The sequence below is a fragment of the Heterocephalus glaber genome, unplaced genomic scaffold, assembly GCF_053883595.1.
Source record: "Heterocephalus glaber isolate CG9 unplaced genomic scaffold, H.glaber_assembly_v1.0 deba00000546, whole genome shotgun sequence".
Classification (NCBI taxonomy): domain Eukaryota; kingdom Metazoa; phylum Chordata; class Mammalia; order Rodentia; family Bathyergidae; genus Heterocephalus; species Heterocephalus glaber.
The window spans coordinates 6,228,362-6,255,800 of record NW_028258147.1 but is presented as its reverse complement, the minus strand read 5'-3'; the positions used below and the strand labels follow the sequence as shown (position 1 = coordinate 6,255,800).

At 40.7% G+C, this 27,439-nt stretch overlaps 1 protein-coding gene across 1 annotated transcript; it reads right to left on the bottom strand.

The window, feature by feature from the left end:
* Positions 1-3: 3 nt before the first annotated feature.
* On the bottom strand, positions 4-25,345 carry Zc3hc1 (zinc finger C3HC-type containing 1). Its single transcript, XM_004856338.4, has 10 exons — positions 25,161-25,345; positions 22,954-23,065; positions 15,257-15,407; positions 14,075-14,158; positions 8,019-8,146; positions 5,913-6,067; positions 4,940-5,183; positions 4,175-4,387; positions 3,469-3,675; positions 4-404 (listed from the first exon to the last, which is right to left on the bottom strand). Exons 1-10 carry the CDS (start codon positions 25,301-25,303, stop codon positions 336-338), a joined length of 1,506 nt encoding a protein of 501 aa, XP_004856395.1. The 5' UTR covers positions 25,304-25,345; the 3' UTR covers positions 4-335.
* Positions 25,346-27,439: the final 2,094 nt, after the last annotated feature.

Here is a 27,439-nt window from a genome sequence, read left to right as displayed (position 1 = left end):
GAATCTCTGCAAACACTTTATTAACACACAGTCATACTCCCAGGATATATGGGTCCTCAGAACACTGCCTGATCCAAACCAGCTGAAGTAAGTGCTCTGATCCTTCGTCTTCCTTCATCTGGCTTCCTAACTCTGCAGTCATAAGTCCGGAACAGAACAGCACCTGCACTATCTTCCTCTGTGCACTCCTGCCATGGAATCAGGTTTCCTCTCAACTTGAGGATGACTGACACTCCCTGCCTCTGCAATCCCCGGGGCTCCTTGTGACGAAGCCCATATTCATTTTTCAAAAAGTTTCTCATTCCAATTCTCTCCAGAAAGGGGCTGGAACATCTTCAGGATGAGCATAAAGATTCCCACTGCCGGAATATTCGGAATACTTTCCTTGACTTCTCAGACAGACTCTATAGGTATTGCAAAAAACAAAACAAAATTAAATCGAGGATTAAATTTTTATAGAGACAAAGTGTAGCTAACAGTTTCAGGGCTTGGTCTAAATTTCTCCCAAAATGAGCTAGATAGACCTAGAACTGTGCAAAAACTCGTATTATGCTATTCATAATGTATAGCTAATGTCTAACAAAGTCAAGAAAGCTCTGTCCTACTGTTAGGCTGCTACTAACACACCCCAAGCCTCCAAATCGTGGCTCATATCCTCCCTCCTGGTGCCGTGCCTGTCCTCACCTGTACATGACATGGAGCTTCTGTCCACCATTATTTTGACCAGCATATATTTTGCGATGTTTCACACATGCTGCTTATCTGGCCCTAGTTCATTATTTCTGCGGCTAAGGGTTCACACATGGTACCTAGCTGGGGTACCAGTAAAATCCAAGGTGAGGAAAAACAACAAAACTGAATGGTCCCCTGAGAGTTTAAGCTATGACCTTGGCTTTCTAAGTTTCATGTTTTAGTCAGCAGAGCTAAAAATAGGAAGATTTTCATTGCCACTTGATCATACCTATCATGTGCTTTAAGATTACGAGAAATGATGATACAGGGAGAAAAAACAATTCATTAAAAGATAAAAGTTCTCAGTAAATGGGAACATTCAGTTTTCTCTGCCTTTGGGCCAATAAAGAATAGACATTCCATACGACAAGGGTCTCAATGAGGGTATAAAGAATTTTAACAAAACCATTCATAATCCATAATTCATGCTGTAATCCCAGCACTCTGGGAGGCCGAGACAGGAGGATCCAAAGTTGGAGCCCAGCCTGAGTAACCTAGCAACTCAGGGAGAACATGTTTCAAAGTAAAAAATAAAAAGTTCTAGGGATGTAGCTCAAAGCAAGGTCCTGCATCAATTGTCAGTATTGAAAAAAAAAATCCACAAAGTCACCTCTAGTCTAATATGTGATGGCATTTCCACTGTTTTATTTTTTATTGTTATTATTTTTTTGGGGTACCGGGGATTGAACTCAGGACCTTGTACTTGCAAGGCAGGCGAGGTGCCACTGAGCTAAATCCCCGGGGGCCTATTTTCTTATCTTTTTTTTTTTGGTACCAGGGATTGAACTTGGGTCCTTGCACTTGTGCAGCAGGCGGCAAAACCACTGAGCTAAATCCCCGGCCCCTTTTTCTTATCTTTTTTGAGTGGAAGGGGAGGGTTTGAAACAGGGTCATAGTATATAAATTCAGGCTGGGCTTGAACTCATTAGGTATCCCAAGCTGGCCTTGAACTGGCAATGATCCTCCTGCCTCAGCCTCCCAAGTGCTAGGATTATAGGCGTGTGCCATCATGCCTGATATTTATCCTTTTTCATAGCTGAACATTATCAATAAAATAAAATAGGGCCGGGGATTTAGCTCAGTAGTTCCATGGTCTGCCTTGCAAGTGCAAGGTCCCAAATTCGATCCCCCCACCAAAAACAAACAAACAAACAAACAAATAAAATCTTAGGGAGGAAAACTTTGAGCTCTAACTCAGGTAACTGAGGGGGAATTTAGTTAATTTAGTGATCAAACAAAGCTGAAAGAAACTAAATTAAAAACAAACAAACAGAAATGGTGGTACAGGTCTGTAATGGCCACACTCAGAAGGATGAGGCAAGAAGATTGTGAGTTTGAAGCCTGCCTGGGCTACATAATGAGGCTTTGTCTCAAGAAAACAAAACAAAACAAAGCAAACAAAAAAGTATAAACTTTTTTTCCAACATCAAGATCCTTGCCACAGTCTTATTAAGCCTTGTACTGCATTACCCATTTATAGCAGCAAGGGGGCAGCGTACCAAAAAGGATCTTAAAAGCCCTGAAATCCATGGGCAACATTTTCCACTTAAAAAAACCAAACAAACCAAAAGACAACAACAACAAATCCCGTGCTGTCTCTTTTTAGTATGACAGTAACAAAACATTTGCTCTAGGGAGAGAGAATTTTATGTGTAAAGACAAATGTAATATTTCTAAGTTGAACAATGGGTCAAATATTTTTCAAATATTTGTCTTCAAATAACTTCGTATCTCCAAAAGCTTTTTTGTTTTGTTTTTTGGGTTTTTTCTGGTACCGGGGATTGAACTTGGGACCTTGCACTTGCAAGGCAGGCGCCGGAACCACTGAGCTAAATCCCCAGCCCTCTAAAAGCTTTTAAATTGAAAAAAAAAAGGTTTTTCCTGCAAAAACCTGGAAAGCCTTCATGTATGTATTTACTGAGGGTACTAATGTACATCATTGGGCTTTTAGCATTGCTACATTTGCTTCCAGTGGAACCCTGTGACCCTACAAAAAACCATGAATCTAGGAATGCTGGCTAGTGTTATTTCATTTGTCTTTGGAGGCCGTAGAGGTCAGAAACTGTAATATTTATACCAGGCTACAAGGCAAGTCTGGAAGTGAGTTCACAGAGGAAAGAGAACTGAGTTTTCATGATTTCTTCATATCCACCTATCACTTTCATTCCCAACACAGAACAAACACCTGACTTGTTTTCTCAGTTGTCAGGATGGCTTTGCACTTACGGCCCCTGTAACCACAGTAGTCAGGACTGCGATGGTAATGACGGTCTAGCACACATGCCTGGGCTGTGGAGTGGGTAAAGTAATGTGCTCGACTGGGGGAGTGAAATCATCGGGGCGGTGTCAGAGCACAGAGCTCCCAACAGCCAAGCTCACTGGCCAGGCTCCAAAGGCAGTGACAGCCACTGACAGAGTAAGCAGCTGATCTGCAACAGGAGGCTGGAGCAGCTGCCCATTCACCTATTTCTATTTCCGTGTCTGTACTCCTCTCCTACTTCTTTCAAGTCATTTCAGCTGGGAGAGCAAAGAATCTAACAGAATTTGATGGAACCTCATACGCTAAGCTGCAGACACTGAACCACTTCCATGCCTTTCTCTAGGATGAAACCAGAGCATGTTCAACTCGACTTAGGAAAGCTGAAGGCAGGCAGGGTACTAACTAGAGCACCAGCTTCTGCCACTCGTCCCATAAACAGCAGGTGCTGCACACATGCAGGAGACGGCTCATCTCACCACAGGGTCTGCTTCAGCTGGCTGGCTGGACTGCTTATGCGCCAGCAGCACGGTCAGCACTGCCTTCCAGCCTGGTTCTGCTGGGGTGCTGGTATCCTGCTCTGTTCCCCCGTTTTCCTTGGCTTCTCTGCCAAATGTGCTGTTCACCCAAGGGCACCAGTCTCTGTGCTGAGAGGTGGGATCAAAGAAGCTTCTTGAAGATGTGTCCTGAGGGAGGAGGAAGAGACTGTGTCAATGAACGGCAGATGCTACATCCATTCAGGGATGCACTACAATTAGTCATCATGGCTAGAATCTCACGATTGTCCACAGTTCTAGTTTTTACATTCTTTTTTTTTTGGTACCGGGGACTGAAGTTGGGTCCTTGCACTTGCAAGGCAGGTGGCGGAACCACTGAGCTAAATCTCCACGCCTTTTACATTCTCTTTTAACTCTTATTTTTCTTTATTCTTTCAGTCTTTTTGTGTAAACAAACTAACTTATCAGGTTTGTTCCCCTACCTCCTTTCTGTCCTATTAGCCTGAAATATTCACTACCCCTTGAAAATCCACCCCAAAGAAACAAATGACAACCCTTCAGTTTTTTCCCTTTGGTCACTCATGTGGCCCATCCTGAAACTTATTCACAGTCTTCTTCTGGCCACAGGACCAGGAGGGCAAGTGCCTGCTTTCCCATGCTACAGGGCTGGAGGAGCAGGTGGACTCACTGAGCTGCCTGAGGAGCAGAGGCGAGCACGCTTGGCTCTCCGGAGAGGGCTGGAGGGCACTTCCAGACCAGTGGTGTCCCCTGTGCCCATGCTCCGGGTCACGGGGCGGGTTCTGGCGGTGGGGCTGGCTGTCTCTGGCTCCGGCCGGTCCACAGGACTGGAAGAGTCCCAGCTCCGTGTTCGGGAGACAGTGGGACCTGGGCTCTTTTCAGCCTGAAGGGGAGACAATGAGAATATATGAATGATATTAATGGTTAGGCCAAGGAAGTATTTCTAAGTAGTTTCTGAACTGCCTGCATAACTAAAATCTTTAAGAGTACTATATTTCTTTACTGAATCTCTGTAATGAATTTAGTGTCTCCATCGGTGAATAGAAATACAACAGATAGTCTGATCTATGTGGTCAGAAGTAAAGCCTATCTAGCCTGGCATTGACACACACACACACACACAGTCACAAACACACACAGTCACACACACACAGTCACACACACACACACACACACATTCCAACACTCTGGGGAGACTGAGGCAGAAGAATTGCAAATTTGAGCCCAGCCAGGCAACTTAGTGACTTAAGAAACCCTGTCTGAAAATAAAATAAAAGGGCTGGGAATATGGTTTAGTGTGAAGGTCCTGGGTTCAATCCCCAGAAAAGCCCCCGCTAAAAGTAAAGGCTACCCACCAATTTCCAACTTTCCACCACCAACACTTTTTGGCAAGAATGCTGTTAAAATATCTGTCCCCAAAATGCTAAGTCGAAACCTGCTCTGAGGATGGAGAAAATGTGGTATCCTGGCTCCGGGTCATTATCCTCCGAGGAGATTCGGGTACTGGAGGGAAGCGCTCTTGCCGACCCTCAGGCCCTGCGATGGGGGAGCTGGTCTGGGCAAAGGACATATCCAGGTCGGTCATGGATGACTCAATCTGCTGGAAGCCCCAGAGCCCCACCTTCCTCATACACTGTGAGCAGGTTATCAGGGAGAGCTGCATGGGTTCCAGAGATGAACTAGGAAGGAATGGAAAACAAAGTGGGTGTTTCCAAATAACACTGTCACAGGACTAAGGATGATTGGTGAGTATGCTTCATCTCATCTAGAACATCTCTGTGGTGCCCAATGGACCGGGAACCATGTTCTCCCACACCCCTGTCCTCTGATCTAAGCCCCAGCCCCGCTCACGTATTTCCCATACAGAGATCAGGGCATTAGTGTGCTCTCCATGGCAAGGCTACTTTGAAATGTTTTATAAACTTCTGTGCCTCTTAAAACTCTTGCCCTAACCTACCAGAGACAGCATACTTAATGTAAATTGAGATTGGTTCTCACTGTCTTCTATCTCAGGGTAGGTCTCTGGTGAACTGAGCAGAAGGAATGGAAACACCAACACAGGTTGGCGGCCCCAGATGGTATTTGCTTTGGTAGTTTTTATCAATTAAACTGACTTTTCTTGCATCTAATTATAGAAAGGAACTTTCTTCTTTATAGGAATTTAAACTCCCAGGAAGGAAGTAACAATGTAAGAAACAAAGTGTGAACACCAAGGATTCCAAAGTTCTAATTCTGGTTTTGTTAGTTGATTCTGATAATCGGCCCTCCCCAACTCCTGACCCTAATTTCTCTTTATCTCTGTTTTCTCTTAAGAAACATCATGTAATTTCCAAATACTATTAGTGACTGATGTATATGGGGTGTATAATGTCACAGTTCATGTACCCAGGTAAGAGTCTCTGACTAACCTACATGCCCAGCCGCACACAGAGAGAATACAGGCAGTGACGTGGACTTGGATGTCTGAGCCCAATTTGCTTGTAGCTTTTCTCTCATCGGTTTGGTGATCAAGTTCCTCTTCAAGCAGGTTTAGCAGAAGGCTGACCTTGTCTTCCGTCAAGCGCTAAAAAGGAACCAAGGTAAACAACTTGAAGTTTCAGCCACCACAAAAAGAAAACTTATACATAAGGATGTACCTAGATGGTAAGAGGCAAAAAAATGATGATCTTGGACACAGCAACCTCATAAACAAGACTCACTCTAGGGCAGGGCTAGTGTCATACAGAGGTGCCCAGAACTGCCCTGGATCTGCTGACTGAGAAAGGTGGCAGTTTTCTTGGAACTACTGAATCTTTTTTTTTTACTACTAAATTGTTTTCAATTTTCCAATTGTCAATTTTCTCTGAAACTTGTAAACTTCAAACCCAAATAATGAAAATATTACTATTTATGTCTTGGTCTGACACTAAATTTACTTTTAGAATGAAGAACAGAGCTTGCCAGACTTTATTTTTGTTCTAAGAATAAAGAGTTATAATAAGGTGGGGGAAAAAAAATCGAGTTGGCCAAGGACAGGGTGATATAAATAGATGCCAGAGGTTGACAATCTGGTGTTAAAAAGCCACGCCAGACTGTCAACCTAAAGAAGGAAAATACAAAAAAAAAAAAAAGAAGGAAAATACCAGCTGTTATTTCCTATAACACAGCTTGTCTTCATAGAGTAGTCACAGGTTGATGAAATGGGACAGTAAATATTCAATTTCAAAGTACAGATGGGCCACAGCATTTCAACATTTCTATTTACAAGGAGGGATTTATAAGCCGGGTGCAGCAGTGCACACCTGTAATGCCAGCACTTGGGAGGCTGAGGCAAGAGGATCACCTTGAGTTTGAGGCCAGCCTGGATTACGCAGTGAGTTCAAGCCCAGCCTGAGCTACATAGCAAGAGACTCTCAACAAACAAACAAACAAACGGTTGAAGGGAGGGCTGGGCAAGGGTGAAAAATAAGAACAAAGAGAGATTATGTAAAGGTGCAAATTTCCAACGATGAATGTCATTATATTGTATACCTAAAATGTACCAATGATTAGAATGAATAATCGAGAATGCAAAATAGGAAGAAAAGGTCCAAAGGGATAGGGAGGGGCAGGGGAAAGGAAAGAAGGGAAAGGGAAAATGGTGAGAAATGGAAAAAACGGAAATAAAGTCTTTGTAAATAGGGAAGGGTGGAGGGGGTGAAGGGAGGGCTAGGAATGGGGAAAAAATAAGAACCAAGATGCATCATGTAAAGGTACAAGTTCCCAATGAGAAATGTAAATGTGTTGTATACCTAAAATGTACCAATAAAAGAATTTAAGAAAAACAAACAAACAAACAAAAACAAAACAACAAAAAAAGGGATTTATAACTTGTCCTCTTGCACTCTAGAAAATGGTATCCAATAAACCACAGGCAGTCACATTTAAGTATCTTCTGTTAACTAGTTCAATAAATCAAGATAAATTTGAATTTATGCCATTAAAGAATATCTAGCCAGGCACAGTGGTGCACACCAAGCCCAGCACTCTGGGAGGATAAGGAGGGAGGATCAAGTCCCATCTGTGGAATTTAGCAAACTTTGTTGTGTGGGTTCAATCCCTGGTACCACCCAAAAAACCATGTCTAAACTGGGCATGATGGCACACACACCTACAACCTACAATCTCAGTTATGTGGGAGGTTGAGGTATGAGGAGCAAAAGTTCAAGGCTAGTGGAAAATATGGGGAGAATGTGTCTCAAAATAAAATTCTATAAAAAGACTGGGTACCTCAGTGCTACAACACTTGCCTAGTATGTGTGAGGCCCTAGGTTTGATCCTCAGTACTGCCCAAAACACCCCAAACAGAAAAACCAAAAAACATATTTAAACATTTAAATGGAACACATTTTCTGGTAAAAATTGAAAAGGTCAGGTGAGAGACAAATAAGTAGTTCCCTTCATAACAATCTATCCTTTGTCATTAAAATAAATCTTTCATGTATGAATGCTGGTAACAACTGGAGGCCATTGTAACCTAGCCAAGAAAAACTCACCATAGTTTTTAAGTCTTCTGGCCTCAGGGAAGGGAGCTGGAGGTCCAAGTGACAAAGGCTTTGAAAACGATCAAGGAATTCACTGACAAGAACTGCAGGTTCATCCAATGGCAACATCCCAAATCGATCTGTGGAAGAAATAAACTGGAAGATTATATTGGTGTTAAAAAAAAAAAAGATAGAGGGGGCCAGGGATTTAGCTTGGTGGTTTTGCCGCCTGTTGTGCAAGCACAAGGACCCGAGTTCGACCCCCGGTACCAAAAAACAAAACAAAACAAAACAAACAAACAAACAAAAAGATAGAGGGTCAGGGATTTAGCTCATTGGCACCATGCCTGCCTTGCAAGCACAAGGTCCTGAGTTCGATTCCCGGTACTGGGGTGTGTGTGACAGATCAATTAGAAAAATGTAAAATGGATGAGAAATTTGATATTAAGAAATTATGACAGCCAAATGTGGTGGCACATGTCTATATTCCCAGCCCTTGGGAGGCTGAGGCAGGAGGATAACTGCCAGCCTGGGCTACAGAATGAGTTCAACGCCAGCTTGGACCACATATGGTAAAGCTACCTCAAAAAGACTGTATAAATAAAAGAAATTACTTAAGCCTGGTACAGTGGTATGTGCCTGTAGTCCCAGCTAATTGGCAGGCTGTGGCAAGAGGCTTACTTAAGCCCAAGAGTTCAAGAGCAGCCCGCAGAGGGGCTAGAAGGTGTTAGGAACATAGAAGAAACAAGATTGGTTGTAAGTAGGGCTAGGGATATAGCTCAGTTACTATCTTGGGCATTACCAGATTCATCTATTAGACATTCGGTACAAGCCCAGCCTAGGCAACTTAGTGAGACCCTGTCTCAAAATAAAAAATGTTAAAAAGGGGCTAGGGATGTAACTCAGTATGAAGGCCCTGCATTGAAACCTCAGCACAAAAGCAAAGCAAAACAAAACAAAACACTAAAAGCAAAGTCTGAGGATGTCTCAACAAATAGAGAATATCAATAAAGAGTAAAACATTATTAAAAGAACCAAACAGAAACTATGGAGTTGGAAAGTACAAAAATTGAGATGAAATATTCAGTAGAAGGCAACAGCAGATCTGAGCTGGCAGGAGAAAGAATCAGCAAACACTGAGATAGGTGGATTGAGATTATTCTGTCTAAGAAGGAAAAGGAAAAAAGGATGAACCACAGAAAAATAAATGAGAGGGGAAAGAGGAAGGAAGAAAATTTGAAAAAATATGAATTTTTCCAATTTTTCCAATTTGATGAAAACCATTAATATACATATTCAAAAAGTTCAAAACTGTATAGAGAAGGGAACTGCAAATGTACTAAACAGAACTAGAATTAGGTAGAAACCTACACCAAGAACAGTAGGCACCAAGAACAGGAAGGCTTGCTCAGCCTCCGTGATGACACAGCTAGGTGAAAAGGCTGTTCAAGTTACAGTCACACAAGGCCTCATGGGGAAGGAGGATGTGGCAGTGGGTTCTAAAATGAGAATAACCCAACATTTCTGGCGGGTGCTGTCACTCAGTGGGAGACAGCACGGTCATGTGTGAGGCACTGAGCTCAATTTCCAGTATCAAAACAACCACCACCACCACCAAACAAAAAATATTAGCTTTATTAAGGGAGAAGCTAACTGGGAAAACTATCTGGGAGATTAAAATTTTAGATTGATCTACTAATTACAAAGCTTCAAACATGCTACATGTGACAACATGGGTTAAATTTTTTTTTTTTGGTACCAGGGATCAAACTTGGGTCCTTGTTCTTGCGAGGCAGGCGGCGGAACCACTGAGCTAAATCCCCGGCCCAATTAATTTTTAAAACTCGACTAACTGCATCCTCAACAAAAAGCAAGTTGTAGAAGGATACACATATGGTCAGCAATTATACAGAGTTTTGGACAAAGTAAATAGCACTATATGTATTGCTTATACAAGTAAATGTTACCTCAAGACACACATGTAAATGTTATCTCAAGACAGGAAGGCAGGGAATGAGATTGGAGAAGTTACATGGCTCTAAAATTCTTCATCATCTTTTTTTTCTTCTTTTATGTTATTGGGGTACTGGAGATTGAACCCAAGGACTTCACACTGAGATATATTACTAGTCCATTTTATTTTGATACAAGGTCTTGCTAAATCACTAAGTTGCCTTGGCTGGGCTTGAACTTCAATTCTTGCCTTAGCTCCCGAAGTGCTGGGATTATAGGTGTGTGCACCATGTTTGATATAACTTTTTTTTTTGGTTTTTTGAGACAGAGCCTCACTTTGTTATTCAGACTGACCTCAAACTTGAGACAAATCTGCCTCAGCCTCCTGAGTAATGGGATTACAGACGTGTGCCTGGCAATATAACTCTGGTTTTTTTTGTTGTTTTTTTTCTTTTTTTTGAGACAGGGTCTTGCTCTGTAGTTCAGGCTGGCCCTGAATTCGCTTTGTAGCCCAGGCTAGCCTCGAACTTGAACTTGCAGGGATCCTTCTGCCTCTGCCTCCTGAGTGCTGGGATTACAGGCATACACCACTATGTCTGGCTATAACTCTTCTTGATTAGCAGAAAGAAAGCAAGGTGGCTGGTTTGACGTGAAGACGACAAAATGTCGGTATTGAGGCATTAGGTGCTAGATGCAGAGATTTTTTTTTTTTCCCCTGTACTTGAAAATTTTCAAAATTTGAGAAATTGTCTAAATTGTCTAAATAATTAAAAATGGTAGTTGGGGATTTAGCTCAGTGGTTCTGGCGCCTGCCTTGCAAGCGCAAGGTCCTGAGTTTGATCCCTGGTACCCAAAAAAAAAAAAAAAAAGTAGCCAGCCTGAGCTACTTAGTGAGTTCAAGGCCAGCCTGAACTACATAGTGAGAGCCTGTCTCAAAATAAACAAAAACAAAAAAACCCAAAACCCTAATCGAACATGTACAAACTCTTTTCACTTGTCATTATTCCTTAAATAATACAGTATAAAGATACTGACATAGCATTTATTTTGTATTAGGTAATATAAGTAATCTAGAGATGAGTTAAAGTATATGGCAGGATATATGCAGGTTCTGTGCAAATGCCATGCCATTTTACAAAAGGGATTTGAGAATTTACACATTTTGGTATCCAAAGGGGTCTTGGAACCAATCCCTCATAGGTACCAAGGGACAACTGTAACCATATATGTCAAAATACATGCCATCAACTTAAGATATATCATTTTACTAAATATGTCAGGTTATAGGGCTGGGGTCATAGCTTAAGTGGTACAGTACTTGCCTAGTATGCATGAGGCCCTAGGTTCAATTCCTAGCACTACAAAAAGGTTGGGTTATATAAAACTAAAAGAACTTGCCTAGTATTCATGAAGCCCTGGGATTGTTGTCCAGCACTACAAAAAAATAATAAAAATTAAAATATCAAGGGGAATATGAAGGTAACATGTTCTGATGACCAGTAGCCCAGATTTGGCAAAACTTGGGAGAAGAAACCAGGTCTCAAGACTTTTCTGATCATCTTTTTTGTTTTGGTACCAGGGATCGAACTTGGGATCTTTCGCTTGTAAGACAGGTGGCGGAACCACTGAGCTAAATCCCCGGCCCTTTCTGATCATCTTCTAATTTAGGGTTTGGTCTGATTGTTCTAATATCAAGAAAATAACTGTAAAATCCCATGAAGGTAAAAGAAACAGAGAAGAAATTACAGTCAACAAAAAATGCCTTAACATAAGCTTAAACATGTTTCATAACGTACTTATGTATCTGTGTACAGTTTAAAGTATACGGCATATGCAATCACCTTGAATAAGTTAATAACTATCATTTAAAATATTTTAAGGAAGGGTTGGGGATTTAGCTTAGTGGTTCTGCCGCCTGCCTCGAAAGTGCAAGGTTCTGAGTTTGATCCCCAGTACCAAAACAACAACAACAACAACAAAATTTTAAGTGAATTTGTAAGAATTGGTAAATATCACCTAATAAAGTACATTTATTAGGTACACTTAATAAATTTAGGCATTGAAATATAAAGAGTTGTGGGCATTCCCTTCTCTACACAAAAGTCCCTTGAATGTTAAAGAAGCAAACAAAGGGATGGTATAATTGAAAGGTCAAATTTGAGATCTATTTAGGAGAAAGAATGGATAGGACAAGGTGAGTGATAGGAAATGGGTATCCAAAGTGACTTTCAGATTTCTAGCTAGGAACAACTGGATGGTGAGGTCAGTGCCATTTACCAACATGGGCAAACTTTTAGATATAAGATGAAGAGCTCAGCTTTGTATATGCTGAGATCCAGGTATGCATAATATTATTTGGAAATTTTTTTTTGAGACAGGGTCTTGCTATGTAGTTCAGGCTGGCCTTGAACTATGTAGCCCAGGCTGGTCTCAAACTTGGCAGCGATCCTCCTGCCTCAGCCTCCTGAGTGCTGGGATCACAGGTGTGCGCCACCACACCTGGCTATGGGGAAATGTTTAGAGGGTAGTTGGAAAGATAAATAAAGCTCAAAAGAGAGGTCTAGATAGGAATTAGAGGTCCCCAAGGTAGATGAAATTGTGAATGAGATCAGAAAAGCATAGTGCAGATTAACAAGACCTGGAACCCATTAACAGAGCCTGGGCAGACCCTAAAAACTTGGACGGAGTGCATTGGGCAGGGATAGACTCAAATCCTCACAGGACAGATTCGTGTTATAGCACCCACTGAAATACCTAGGTGTTATGCATTAACCTTCATTTTAACAATTCCATCAGAGGTAGATTATCTATTTTTCCTTCTTGGTGTTCTTTCATGGAATATTCCTAGCCTTCAGTGATCCTGGAATTGGTCAGGATCACTGCCCTATTGAAATAAAAAATATACCTGTACTGTACTTATCCCAGATTAAGGCATGACATATAGATGGATAGTGTTCCTTTGTACTGATGGGTCTGAGGAATTAACTGGTCTTGGAGAGATTTCCCCATCAGAGGGCTCTGCTGTTAAAGCTGTTTACTTAGCAGAAATATTCCTGCGTAACCAACAAAATACATGAAAATCCCAGTTGATACTATACTTTGGGCTCTCTTATTTCAAAGTGCTCTGTGCATACCTCAGTGGTTCCTGATTCGCGAAGACCATGTCCTGCCATGGCCTTTACACAGGGAAGGCAGAGAAGCTTAGACCTGGCCACTACAGTCCCCTTGCTGAGGTACCCTAGGCCGTGAAGACATCCTTCAGTGCTGCTGCTACAGTGTACAGTTTTACTGTAATAAATGTAGCTTTGTATCACTGTCATTTGGGGTCCTGTGAGTCTTCTATAGCAAACAAACCCTTTTTTTTTGGTACTGGGGATCGAACTCAGGTCCTTTGGCTTGCGAGGCAGGCAGAACAAACCCTTTTTAACTGCTACTATTAGTGAAGTTAGTGTGCCCTCTACAGGAAGCCTAGGTAGAACAAGGGGCTGCTCAGTTTGGTGGGGAAAAAAGCAGACAGTTTGCAATCAGAGAAAACCATAGCTTCTCTCTAGTTTGTTTTAGGACTTTTGATTCTTCCTCACCTAAAAAAACTTGATAATAGCCAGGGATTTAGCTCAGTGGTTTCGCCGCCTGCTGTGCAAGCGCAAGGACCCGAGTTTGATCCCCAGTACCAAAAAAAAAAAAGGAACAAAAAAACTTGACAATATCTACCGCCTAGGTCCCTGTGATGATTAAATGGGATAATGTATACATGGCTAAGTCACTGGCAGGATAACTGCACTTAATGTTAAATATTAATATCAATGAATGTAAGTTCTTAAAAAGCACAAATAAAAGAAAAAGAAACTTCAAAGACTAGGCTTTCACAAAGAAATAGACAATATTAGAGCTGGATGTCATGGTGCATGCCTGTAATCCCAGCACTCAGGAAGCTGAGGCAGGATTGCTGTAAATTTGAGGACAGCCTGGGCTACAGAGTGAGTTCAAGGCCAGGCTGAATTACACAGCGAGATTGCTGTCTCAAAAAAAAAAAAAAAAAAGGAAGAACAAAATGGATAATTAGAAATTCAATGACCCAAGAAAGATGGTAGATGGGAATTCTCGGAAATAAGTACCTGGACAGGGGCTGTCTGGCCAAAAACAGAACTTCTCATGGGCAGTACATAAGGATTTCTTCAGCTCTTCACATCGTTCCTTATCTGAAATCCACACAGGCAGCAATGCTTTAAAAAACACTATACAGATTCAAAATCCAATAGTCAAGAATCTTTAAGAACACAAACACAACCACAAATAAAAATAACAGAATTTTTTAAATACATGAAAATAATAGCAACTACACCATCTTTTTTTTCCACCAGAAAACATTTTTTTTTGTTTTGTTTTGTTTTTTTTGGTACCGGGGATCGAACTCTGGTCCTTGCGCTTGTGCAGCAGGCGGTGAAATCACTGAGCTAAATCCTCGGCCCAAGAAAACATTTTATATTTAGAAGTATGACATGATGCTAGAAGTAAGGCATACTCATTAGAAAAAAATAGAACACAGAAAGTTCACTGACAAAAATGAAGGAATGCAAGACTTGTTAACATTTTGTTTATATACTAGTGATTTTCCCAAATTATTTTTCTTTGTGCCCATGAAGCTTATTTGTATGTGTACTTATAGCTCTATAGAATTACTGTAATACTGTGTATTTAGTCTCATTATAATATAGTAACAAAAACTCTATAATGAACAAGACATATGTTAAGTCAGCCTTTTACTAACCAACACCTCTATGTGTTACATATTCGTTGGTGCCTCATCCTTCACTGAATGAACCATCAATTTACAGGTGATAAATGCACATTTTGAGGCCCCACAGGAATGGGAGACAACCTCCATTCCAATTGGCCAGTGTCACCGGCTTCAACATCATCTTAATATTTTCCACAAAACAAGTTCTAAATTGAGACCCTACAAAGCAGATATATTATGTAACTTAAAAGGCAGGGAATTCCAAAGTGTGAGCCTTCAGAAATCTTTTTGTGTCTAAAGTATTTATTTTTGAATGAAAAAGTAAACGCACTGCTGTCAATTACCTAGAATACATAAAGTCAAGCCTACTCTACAGTAGCTTGGTTTTTAAGAAAAGTAATGACTGGAGCTAATAATTTGTAAAAGCCTTCACAAATTCACCTTGTTATACACAGTTGAGGATATTCTTTGCTCAAACAGGAGTGATTTTTTTTTTTTTTCAGAAAAACTAGCATATCTTTGAATGTGAAGAAAAATGTCATCTGTGCTTTATACTTACATCTGTCAAAGTCAAAAGCCGGCTGTAGACTGGCACAAAGAAAAGCTTGGCAGCTGGAGCACTTGAGCATGTCACACTCAACTGTGACCCAGCCATATTTTGCACACACAAGTGGGGAGAGCTCAGGGGGCTTTCCTGCCCATTTCAAAGAGTATTCATGTTAAGAAAAACAACACTGGAAGTATATTTAAATGAATAAAATTTAAATGAATAAGTCAGAATCAAAACTTTAACTCATTCTTGATGCATACTGGAATAAACACATTAAAGAGAAAAGCAAAGAAAAATGGTGAAGACTATTTTTAAAGTGCAGACAGACACATACTTCACAGAATGATGGTCATTTGAGTAATAAGCAGAGGGAAAAAAAGTTATTAACTTTTTCTCTAGGGAACCCTCTGTATATTACATGATTCAGAAATTTATTTTTTTTTCCCAAAAATTTATTTTGTAGCACACCTGTAGACCTAGCTACACTAAGAAGGCTAAGGAGAATCACTTAGTCTTGAGATCACCATGGACAACACAGCGAAATCTGATCTTGAAAAAAATTCATTACTGGTGGTGGGATGCAATATAGAAACCACTCAGTTATTTAATCTGAGACACTAGGAACTTAAAGACACTAGTGAACACACTAGGATATGCCTAATCAGTAAGTGGTGGTTAAAAAAAAAAGGCAGGAATGGGCCAGGGATTTAGCTCAGTGGTTCCGCTGCCTGCCTGGCAAGTACAAGGTCCTGAGTTTGATCCCCAGTACCCTCTCCCCCCCAAAAAAAACAAACGCAGGAATAGTTCCTGCTTGTTTTGTTTTGGTTTTTTTGAGGCAGGGTCTTACTTTGCACTTCAGGCTGGCCTTGAACTTAATATGTAGTCCAGGCTGGCCTCAAACTCATGCAGATCTTCCTGCATCAGCCTCCTGAGTGCTGGGATTACAGGCGTGTGGCACCACATCCAGTTATTTACTGTTACTTGAGTATGCTCTCCTTTTGTACCATATCCACCTTTATTTTCCAAAGAATAAAAGTGGTAAAATTAATAATATTCTTCATCTTCCCCAAGTCAATTGTTATATACTAACAGGTGTGTGTGAATATACATTTTAAACAGGTGAGAGTAGCCAAAAATGTCCTTCAATGTTTATTGATCTTTATATTCAACACTCATTCTTTATTTTTTGAGTGGTACTAGGCATTGAACCCAGGACCTTCACACAGCGCTACATCCCCAGTCCTTTTTTTATTTTTACTTTCAGTTTTTTTTTTTTAACTTTTAGTTTTGAGACAAGGCCTTGCTAAGTCAAATTGCCCAGACTAGGTTGTCTCAACCTCCCAGAGTCCTAGGACTACAGGTGTGCAGCACATACCCAGCTTTGTTTTTTTTAAAATACCTTACCTAATGAGCTCTTATTTTATACAGCACAAAGGGAAGAAAAGATAAAACAGGGAAGTTCTATATTTTTATAAGGGATACAGGATTTTGAAAAATATTCCAATATCAGTAAAAGGAATGAAGATTAGAGGGCCAGGGATTTAGCTCAGTGGTTCTGCCACTTGCCTTGCAAGGTCAAGGACCTGAGTTTCATCCCCGGTACCAAAAAAAAAAAAGGAATGAAGATTAGATAACCGAATTTAGATATAAATGTTAAAGGAGCTGGGATTATCTAGAATAAAAGTAACAGAATCACTTAACTAGATTAAGTTAAATAAATGATCACCATATCCAAAGAGGTGATCACTTTACAGCCAATAAGAGCAAAGAAAAGGGATCTAAATAATGTATCCAAAACTGAATTGAATCCAAAGAACAACTGTTAGAAGAATGGTTAAAATACCTTGTCCTTCCTGGGCAATTTCACCTTAGTCATTGGGTAGGGAACAGGGAAGATGTCTGTGCCAGGATGATGTGGAGAGGCACACAACATAGCCTGAATCCAAGTGGGGTGAAAAGGGAAACCACAGAAAACAGTGAGGGAGTCAAAGCAAAATGTGATGGAAAAGACAGACATCCACATGGGGCAATTCCATGTGGAATGCTAGAGCCTGAACGGGGTAAAGAGCTGATGTGGTGGTGCATGCCTGTAATCCCAGCACTCTGGGAGGATGAACCAAGAGGAACACAAGTTTGAAGCCAGCCTGGGCAATATAGTGACTTAGCAAGACCCTATCTCAAAATAATGAATTTTTTTTTTTGGTACTGGGGATCGAACTCGGGATCTTGCACTTGCGAGGCAGGCGCCAGAACCACTGAGCTAAATCCCCGGCTCAATAATGAATTTTTTTTTTGGTACCGGGGATCGAACTTGGGACCTTGCGCTTGTGAGGCAGGCGCCAGAACCACTGAGCTAAATCCCCGGCTCAATAATGAATTTTTAAAAAAGGGGCAGGGATGTAGCTCAGTACAAAGACCCTGAGTTCAATCCCCAATACCATGAAAAAAAAAAAAGGTCATTCATGCAGAAAGGAGACAGCAGCACAGCAGAAATGGGAGAGCGAGAGTACATACAGGGAGAATGATCAAAGTAAATGTATTAAGGATAAAAATTGGGCTTTACAATGTTGAATAAGGGCAGGACAGTATGTAAAGGGAGAAAATTAGAATGAATTCCATGGTGCAGAACAAGAATTAGAAGCAGCAGCAGATACTCATATAGTAGTTTTTTTTTTTTTTTTTTGTACCAGGGATTGAACTCAGGGCCTTGCACTTGCCAGGCAGGGGCTGTGTCACTGAGCTACATTCTTGACCCTAGTTTTTTAAATACAGAGATAAATATAGAAACAAATTTAGACATAAAAATATGTACAGTTGCTTTCTTTATCTGTAGGGTCTACATCTGCAAGCTTAGCTAGCCATAAATTCAAGGGTTTTTTTTTTGGTACCAAGGATTGAACTCAGGACCTTGCGCTTGCGAGGCAGGTGCGGTGTTACTGAGCTAAATCCCTGGCCCTTTTTGTTTTATTTCCCAAAAAATGCATCTGAGGGCTAAGGCTATAACTAAATGGTAGAATACTTGCCTAGTATGTGTCAGGCACTGAGTTTAATAATTGTATAGCACAGGCTAGCCTCAAACTTGCCTAGCCTCCTTGCCTCAGCCTATTGAGGGCTGGGATTACAGGCATTCGCCACCACATCCAGCCCATACAGACATTGTTGCTTGTCAATATTTCCAAAGAGCATTTACACTTTATGTGATTGTATAAACAAGTAATCTAGAGATGACTTAAACTACATGGGAGAGTTATGTGGAGTACTATGTAAGTACTATGCCACTTTATAAGAAACCTGAACATCCAGGGATTTTGATGTCCAAGGGGTCCTGAAGTCAACCCCCTGTGGATACTGAGGGTAACTGTGCATGCACACATACATGAGGGCCCACACACCTACACGTGTGTTTATCTATGCCTATCTAGCTATACATATTCCCTAATTCCTTAGCTTTTTCCTGTAAGGGTGCCTGATAGCAACCGTACCCAGAAGCTACAAGTTCACTCTGTAACATCCCTCACCCCTTTTTATTTTTCCCCCAGTACTAAGAATTGAATCCAGGGCCTTTACCCTGAGTTGCATTTCCAGCTCTCTTTTTTCCCCAGCTCTTTTTTAAGACAAGGTCCCAAAATGTATACTAGATATTGGGAAATGGGAAGAAACTGTTCAAATGAGAAGGGGAACAAGGGAGGAGGAAGAGGAAAGGAAAGAAAGGACAAGAAAAAAAGAGAACAGAAGGAAAAAATGGAAGCAAAGCTTTTGTAAATAAGAAGGGCAAGCAGGGCTGAAGGGAGGGAAGGAAAAATGGGAAAAAAAGAAGCAAGAGGGCCGGGGATTTAGCTCAGTGGTTCTGCTGCCTGCCTCGAAAGTGCAAGGTCCTGAGTTAGATCCCTGGTACCAAAAAAAAAAAAAAAAGAAGAAGAAGCAAGATATATCACGTACAGGTACAAATTCCCTATGATGAAATTTATCATTATGTATATCTAAAATGTACCAATAAAATTTTTTAAAATGCAAAGAAAAAAAAAAGAGAAACCATGCAATATTTAAAAAATAAAATAAATAATTTAAGACAAGTTTCCACTAAGTAGCTAAATTGCCCAGGCTGGAATGGAATTTGAGATTCTCCTGCTTCAGACTCCCAGAGTTGTGCGATTATAGGTGTACACCACCAGTAGATCTTGGCTTTTAAATAGCATTCTAGAGCTGGGTGTGGTGGTACATGCCTGTAGTCCCAGCACACAGGAGGCTGAGGCCAGAGGACTGCCACAAGTTTGAGGCCAGCCTGAGCTACACAGTGAGGTGAAGGTCAGACTGAACTACATAGCAAAACCTTGTCTCAAAACACACACACACACACACACACACACACACACACACACACACACACAAAGACACAGAAGCCAATCTGAAAGGGATTATACTGGCCGTTGAGGGACAACTGGAACACAGTAATGGATGGTAATCCACTGAACAAAAAAGGAAACTGAGTTTGTGATGCTACAAATATGTAAATAAGACCATAAAATGTGATGAGGAGTGGGAGAGTTACAGTTTCAGAGAACCTCCTTACGAAGTGCTTTTGATTACAATGGACGTGTTATTGTACAGTGGATAACCAACCATTCAGCCAACATTCTCTTCACCAAGTGATCATCACCAAAAAAGATAACCCTTAATATGTGCCACCTGATTAGATCCAAGAGCATGCAGCATTACTTCACGATCCTCCTGTAGAACTCGAACCTATCAGAAGGAAACAGCAGAAAAATGCAAGTTGAGGTATGGTCTACACTTTGCTTCACTCTTCAAAGGTATCAATATCATGAAATTAAAGGGAAAAAAAATCTGAGGAAATTTTCCAGATTATAGGAGACTAAAGCAATATGGCAACAAAATGCAATGACTGATTTTCAACAAGATCTTTTCTGCTACAAAGAACATTACTAGTACAACTGATTAAAACAAACTGGGGTTTGAGGATTAGATGGTAATCGTTTTTCACTGTCAATTTTCTGGTTTATCTTTTGGTGGTATGAAGGATTGAACCCAGGGCCTAGAGTATGCTAGACAAGTGTTCTACCATTGAACTACATCCTCAACACTTTTATTTTTTATTTTTTTTTGGTACCGGGGATTGAACTCAGGACCTTGCACTTTTGAAGCAGGTGGCAGAACCACTGAGCTAAATCCCCAGCCCCAACACTTTTTATTTTGGGAGGGTCTCACTAAGTTGCCCAGGCTCCCCTATAACTTACCTCAGGCTCTCAAGTAGCTGGGATTACAAGTATGAGCCACTGTATCTGGAAATTTCTTGATTTTCACTGTTGCATTCTGGGTATACAGGAGAAAGTCCTTGTTTGTGGGAAATATCTGGGAATAATGAGGCATCACTTTGGCAACTTACCTACAAATAGCTCAGAAAAAAAATATTCTTTATAACCTCTGCAAACTTTGCATAGGTCTGAATAGTCAGCCCCTGTATCCTCAGGTTCTCCATCTACAGATTCAACCATGGACACCAAAAATATTTTTAGGGCTGGGGATTTAGCTCAGTGGTAGAGTACTTGCCTAGCATATGTGAGGCCCTGGGTTCAATACTCAATAATGCACACAAACATAAACAATTTCACAAAATGGCACGTGTATTGAACCTGTACAGACTTTTTTCCAGTCATTACTCCCTAAATAATAAAAGTATAACAACTATTTACATAACATTTATACTGTATTAGGTATTATAAGTGATCTAGGGATGATTTAAAGTATACTGGACAATATGCATAAATTATATGCAAACACTACACTGTTTCACATGAAGGATTTGAACTTCAGGGGATTTTGGTACCCAAGGGGGTCCTGAAACCACCCCTCCAACAGAAACTTAGGGTTATTTATTTATTGAGATAGGGTCTTGCTAGGTAGTGAAGGCTAGCCTCAAACCTGCAATAATTCTCTTGCCTCAGTCTCCCAAGTCCTGGGATTACAGGTGTGTACCATCACACCTGGTTTAGGGACATTTATTACTGTTTTAAAATTAAAGCTGGGCATGGTGGCACATGGCTTTAATCCTAGATACTCAGGAGGATCATAAATTTGAGGCTAATCCGGGCAACTTAGCAAGACCGTGTTTCAAAATAAAATAATAAAAAGGCTGGGGATGTAGCCTAGTACTCCCTAGGTTCAATCTCCAGTACTGAAAAAAAAAGAAAACAAAACACACACATACACAAACCAGCTGGAGCTAGGAATAGAGGCATTGTGGTATATACCTATAATCTCAGCATTCTGGGAGGCTGAGGCAGGTGGACCACAAGTTCAAGCCCAGCCTGGGCAACTTAGTGACTTAGCAAGACCCTGTCTCAAAAAATAAAAAAGGGGGCCAGGGATTTAGCTCAGTGGTTTCACCTCCTGCTGTGCAAGCGCAAGGACCCGAGTTCGATCCCCAGTACCAAAAAAACCCAAAAACCCAAAAACAAACAAACAAAAAGAAAATCACTAGGGCCGGGGATTTAGCTCAGTGGTTTCGCCGCCTGCTGCGCAGGTGTAAAGACCCAAGTTCGGTACCAAAAAAAATAAAATAAAATAAAATAAAAAATAAATAAAAAAGGGCAGGAGATGTAGCTCAGTGTAGAGGCCCTGGTTTCAATCCCAGTACACACACACACACACACACACACACACACACACACACACACAGGTAGACAGCTTTTAAGGTGGCTCCAATAATCTTGCCTTCTGTACTTATGCCCTTGGTTAATCTCTTCAGTATGGGACATCCTAGTGACTTGCTTCTAAAAAACAGAATATGGCAAAAATGATGGGATGTCACCTCTGAGATTAGGTTAAATAAGTGGCTTTCACCTTGCTCTCATTTGCTCACAGTCAGAAACCAGCTGCCAAGTTGTGAATGGTTCCTACAAAGAGGCTTGCATAGCAGGGAATCAAGGGAGGTCTCTAGCCACTGGACAGTCCAAGAGCCATGAGGACATGAACCCTGCCAACAATCACGAGAGACCTTTAAAGTGGAACCTTTCCTAGCTGAGGCTTGAGATGACTGTGTTCCAGCTGCCCCTGACTACAGCCTGTGAGAGAGCCTGAAGCAGAAACTTAACTAAGCCTTGTCTAGATTCCTGAACTCACAGACCCTGTGAGATATAAGCCACTAAGTTTTAGGGCAATCTGTTAGGCAACAACTACACAAAAGAAAATCTAGAAAGAGATAATATAATAGTACAGTCTTAAAAAAATCAGACTATAATCTGCCTCTGCCATTTGCTAGCAGGGTGTCTTGGGCAAGTCATATAACCTACTGTTATGACTATTTCCTTCTATGTAAAATGAATATAATAATAATGTACAGGTTTTAGGTGATGATCAAATTGATAATATATATGAAAAGAATAATTTTATATATGTATATATATGTATTAGTTATTATTCTTTCAGGCTTTTATCTTTTCTTCCATAAAAAGAAAAGGTTATTCGACACCCAGTACAAAAATAAATAAATAAATAAATAAATAGAAAAGGTTAGTCTCAAATATTCATTTGAGGGATAACACACTATGATGCTAATTTTCCTATAAAAGTTCTTACCAAGGTTGATTCTTCAGTTCAATACATTAGAGTAAGTGACATAATGCCTGAAAAATAACAATTCCAGGCAGAGGTAGAAAGCACAAATTATATGAACTTAAAAAGGATATAGAAAATGTTTCTACTCTGCTAAAGAAGGCTTCTTTGCTTGTAGATTCCAGTGGAGGTTGCTCTGCTTGAGGTGATCCATTAACTGACTGGAACGTGGCAGACATGTCCTTTCTAAAATAAAGTGGTAGAACAGTTGGTAACTTTTCACAGTACCACTCTACTTAAATGTTTTTTATCTAGCCTCTCTTCACATCATATCATCAGACCCAAACTGGATTTTAAGTTTCCTAAAAATAATTTCAGTCATGTCATTCCTCTGCTTAATATTTTCCATGGTTTCATAATTCTTACTAAGTAGAATCCAAATTCTCCATTCTGGCATTCCTCTTTTTTTTTGGTACCAGGGATCGAACTCAGGACCTTGGGCTTACAAGGCAGGTGGCAGAACCACTGAGTTAAATCCCTGGCCCTCCTATCTTTATAGATTACTCAAGACTAAATTTCTACCTCTGTTTCAATCAATTTGTACATTTATAGTGCTCCAGTAATACCAAACTATTTTCTTTTGTGTGTGTGTGTGTGTATATCCTTTTATTGGTACATTTTAGGTGTACAATATAATGACATCACTGGACAAACTATTTTCCTAGTTCACTTTCTCTGTTCAATTATATTTCACTTAACTTTACTAAACACAAAATAAGGCAATTTGAGTCACTTCAGAAATTTAGTTTCTCTATCAGCAGAAAAAACAACTTTGACATTACTATCTGGATGGACCCGTGACACTCCTTATAAAAAGAACCAATTAAAAAAATCAAATCAAATTTAAGATCTTTAGAGGGCCAGGGATTTAGCTCAGTGGTTCCGCCACCTCCCTCAAAAGCGCAAGGTCCTGAGTTCGATCCCCAGTACCAAAAAAAAAAAAAAGAGAGAGAAATTAGCCAAGCAATTCTCTCATTTTCAGTGATTTCTTTTCTTTTCTTTTTTTTGGCGACAGGGTTTCGCTCGCTATGTAGTTCAGGCTGCCTTGCACTATGTAACCCAGGCTGGCCTGGAAATCGCGGCAATCCTCCTGCCTCAGCCTCTCAAGTGCTGGGACTATAGGCATGTGCCACCATGCCCAGCAGGGAAAGGCATTTCGACAGTACCACAGTTCTGAGGAATGAAGTCTGGGGCTTGGAAATGTTGAGACAAAAATCTTTTTTTTTTTTTTTTTTTGGTACCAGGGATCGAACTCAGGTCCTTGAGCTTGCGAGGCAGGCGCTGGAACCACTGAGCTAAATCCCCGGCCCCACAAAAATCATTTTTTAATAACAATAACATTACACAAACAATTTTGGCTTGAAAGAAATAAATTTAAGAATCTCTCTCAGATCCAAAGCCTGAGGAAGATGTGGTTCTTGGAAAAATCTATCTACAAATTTGGATGGGAATAAAATGACATTTCACTAGCCTCTCTGAGTAGTATTTCTTCAATTATGAAGGTTTAAAAAAAGCCACTGTAGTATAGGCAGTATCTGTGAATCTGGCACATATGGAAATAGTTTTCTCATGTTATGGTTTTTGGCCACGTTTTGAAATACTATTTCCGTTCAACATTATTTCAAAATTATGGTTGATAGTAGACGTACTACTACGTTATTATCTAACTAATAAAAAAGCAGGTTACTGCACATTTTTTTCTCTTTCACTATCTTAACTACATTCTAAAGTAATTGGTTTCATTTATAATCTTCGGTAGTCAGATGTGGTGGCGCCCGCCTGGCCTGTAATCCCAGTTACCTGGGACTTAGAACGCGAGTTCGAGGCCAATCTGGGCAACATAGTGTAAACCTAGCTTTAAAAAAAGAAGCAGCAGAAGAAAAAGATAATCCTGTTTAATTTGCTGTGTGAATTTAAAAACATTTTTTTCAGAAAAAAGGGCTCATAAACTTTACCAGACTGCCGAAGGGGTCTCCGGCGCATAACGGGTAGGAACCCCAACTAAGAAGTTAACGAACGTTCATTCACTTAATAGTCCTCTTTTCCTCCCCCCAAAATCTCAGGACAAAAATCTGCCCCTGGTGCGGAATTAAGTAAATTCTGAGGAAATCAGAGCCCATCAATCATAGTAACCTCTTTCAAAACCCAGGAAGCCATCCCCACAGGCAAAGTCGCCCACCGAGGGGACACTCCCCAACCTCTGCTCTCCCTCCAGGCCTAAATTCCCCCAGCCCTCTCCCAATGGTCCAGCGACAGACCCAGGCCTAACTAAAGGACTCACGCCTCTGCTCCTCCCTCTTCCGAGGCAATCCCCTCATCTATCAGCTGCCGGACTTTCTGGGGTGTTCCTTCTGGGGAACGAACAACACCCCAACTCTTTTCAGACCCCGCGGCAAACGCCTGTCCGTCACTGGGCGCCGCCATTTTGGTCCGTTGGTGAGTTGTGTCCCCGCGGGTTTGAAGGCTTACGAACTTCCGTTCTGGGCGATTAACATCCGCCTCTCCAGGCAACCTCAAGCAAGAGCCTCACCTCTGGGTCCATTACTTCCTGGTCGGGAGAAATTTAAAACGAAGGTTTAAGAGCTAAACCTAGGTTAATCTTTTTTTCTTTTTTTCTTTTCTTTTCTTTTCTTTTTTTTATGAACTAGCATATTTAGGATCATAAGGAATGTTTAGAGAGATGACTCTCAAAATTCAGCAGGAATGAGAAGCCTAATGCCTAATGTCTTTAAGTAATTAACCTACGAGGCTCACCTAGGTTACATATTTTTACAAGTTAGGAAATGGCGACCCTCACATGGGAACAATAATACAGAATCTTCTTTAGAAATTGGGTTCCGGGCCGGGGATTTAGCTCAGTGGTTTCGCCCTCTGCTGCGCTAGCGCTAGGACCCGAGTTCGATCCCCGGTACCGAAAATAAAGAGAAAAGAAATTGGGTTTCAGGTGGATGTAGAAGTATGAAATACTGGATGCTAGTGAGAACTCCCTCCTTTGTCTAGCAACTATCGAAAGTATCCTACTATTCTTGTATTAGGCACTGGCGATGACAGTAGCGAGCGAAAGAGATATAGGTGGTTCTTGGTGAAGTTCCACATCAGACAAGTATATTTCGCTATAGTTTTGTTTTGCTTGTGATGCTGGGGATCAAACCTAGGGCCTACCACTACCTCTACCCCTATAGTATGTCCTCAGACTCTTATAGTTTTAAAATATAAGTGATCCAAAGAAGATCCACGGAGGGTGTAATAGAAAAACCTAATTGGTTTGCAGATTCCCCTGAGAGAATCACCTGGAGCTGAGAGGGATGAGATTGAAGGGAAGAAATCTGCACAGACTCTTAACACCTCATCCGGGTCTAAGCAGTGGGCAAAGAGGGAAGTAGAATTTGTCCTACTCTTTTAGCTCTCTTCTATGGGCTCCTGACTCCAACAGTGTTCCCATCTACCAGGACCTGCAGCTTATTGATCTAAGCACGTTTCTGCTGTTTCTAATTCTTGTTCTCTCTTTAACCAGTTTAAATTCATTGCTAATCTTTTATCATCATTCCTTGGCAATATTTGAACATGGGCTGAAAATTAGTTAATAGAATATCAAGGGATTACTGTTTTGTTACATATGATAATGACATTTTGTTTGTTTTTTTGAGACAGGGTCTTGCTGTGTAGTTCAGGCTGGCCTTGTACTCACTGTGTACCCCAGGCTGGCCTCAAACTCGGGGTGATCCTCCTGCTTCAGTCTCCCGAGTGCTGGGATTACAGGTGTGTGCCACCATGCGCAGCTTTGTTTTTTTTGAGTCAGGTCTCACTATGTAGTCCATGCCAGCCTTGAATTTGCCATGTAGCCAGGCTGGTTTTAAACTTGGGATCCTCCTGCCTCAGCCTTCCAAGTGCTGGGATTACAGGCATGTGCCAGCATACCTGGCTTGTAGTTATGGTTTTAAAAAGTATTTATTAAGATACACTTTGAGATGGGGCTGGGGATTTAGCTCAGTGGTTCTGCCACCTGCCTCAAAAGTGCAAGGTCTCGAGTTCAATCTTCGGTCCAAAAAAAAAAAAAAAAAAGATACACTTTGAGACAGTTATGGGTGAACTGATGTGATATCTGGGATTTGCTTTGAAATGCTCCTAAAAAAGAAAACATGCGGAGGATTAGATGATGGAAGATTGCAAAATGTTTTTAACTGTTGGATTTGGGTGGTAGAGTTATTTGGGGTAAATTATATTAGCCTTTCTACTATTGAATATGCGTGACAATGTATAATAAAAAGCAAAACAAGCTAAAAATAATACAATAAATAATAAAATAATAATAAAAAATAAAAATAAATAATAAAAATAATAAAAATTTTCTGAATATCCTCTCACTTTCCTCAAACCTCTTTTTTTTTGGTACCAGGGATGGAACTCAGGACCTTGTGCTTACGAGGCAGGCAGCAGAACCACTGAGCTAAATCCCCTTCTCAAACCTCTTATTTTATAGTTGTCACTTGGCAAAAATCTCAATACAGTGGAATTCAACTCTCCACAATTCTGCCCCTGTACCGGTAACAAAATATGGCT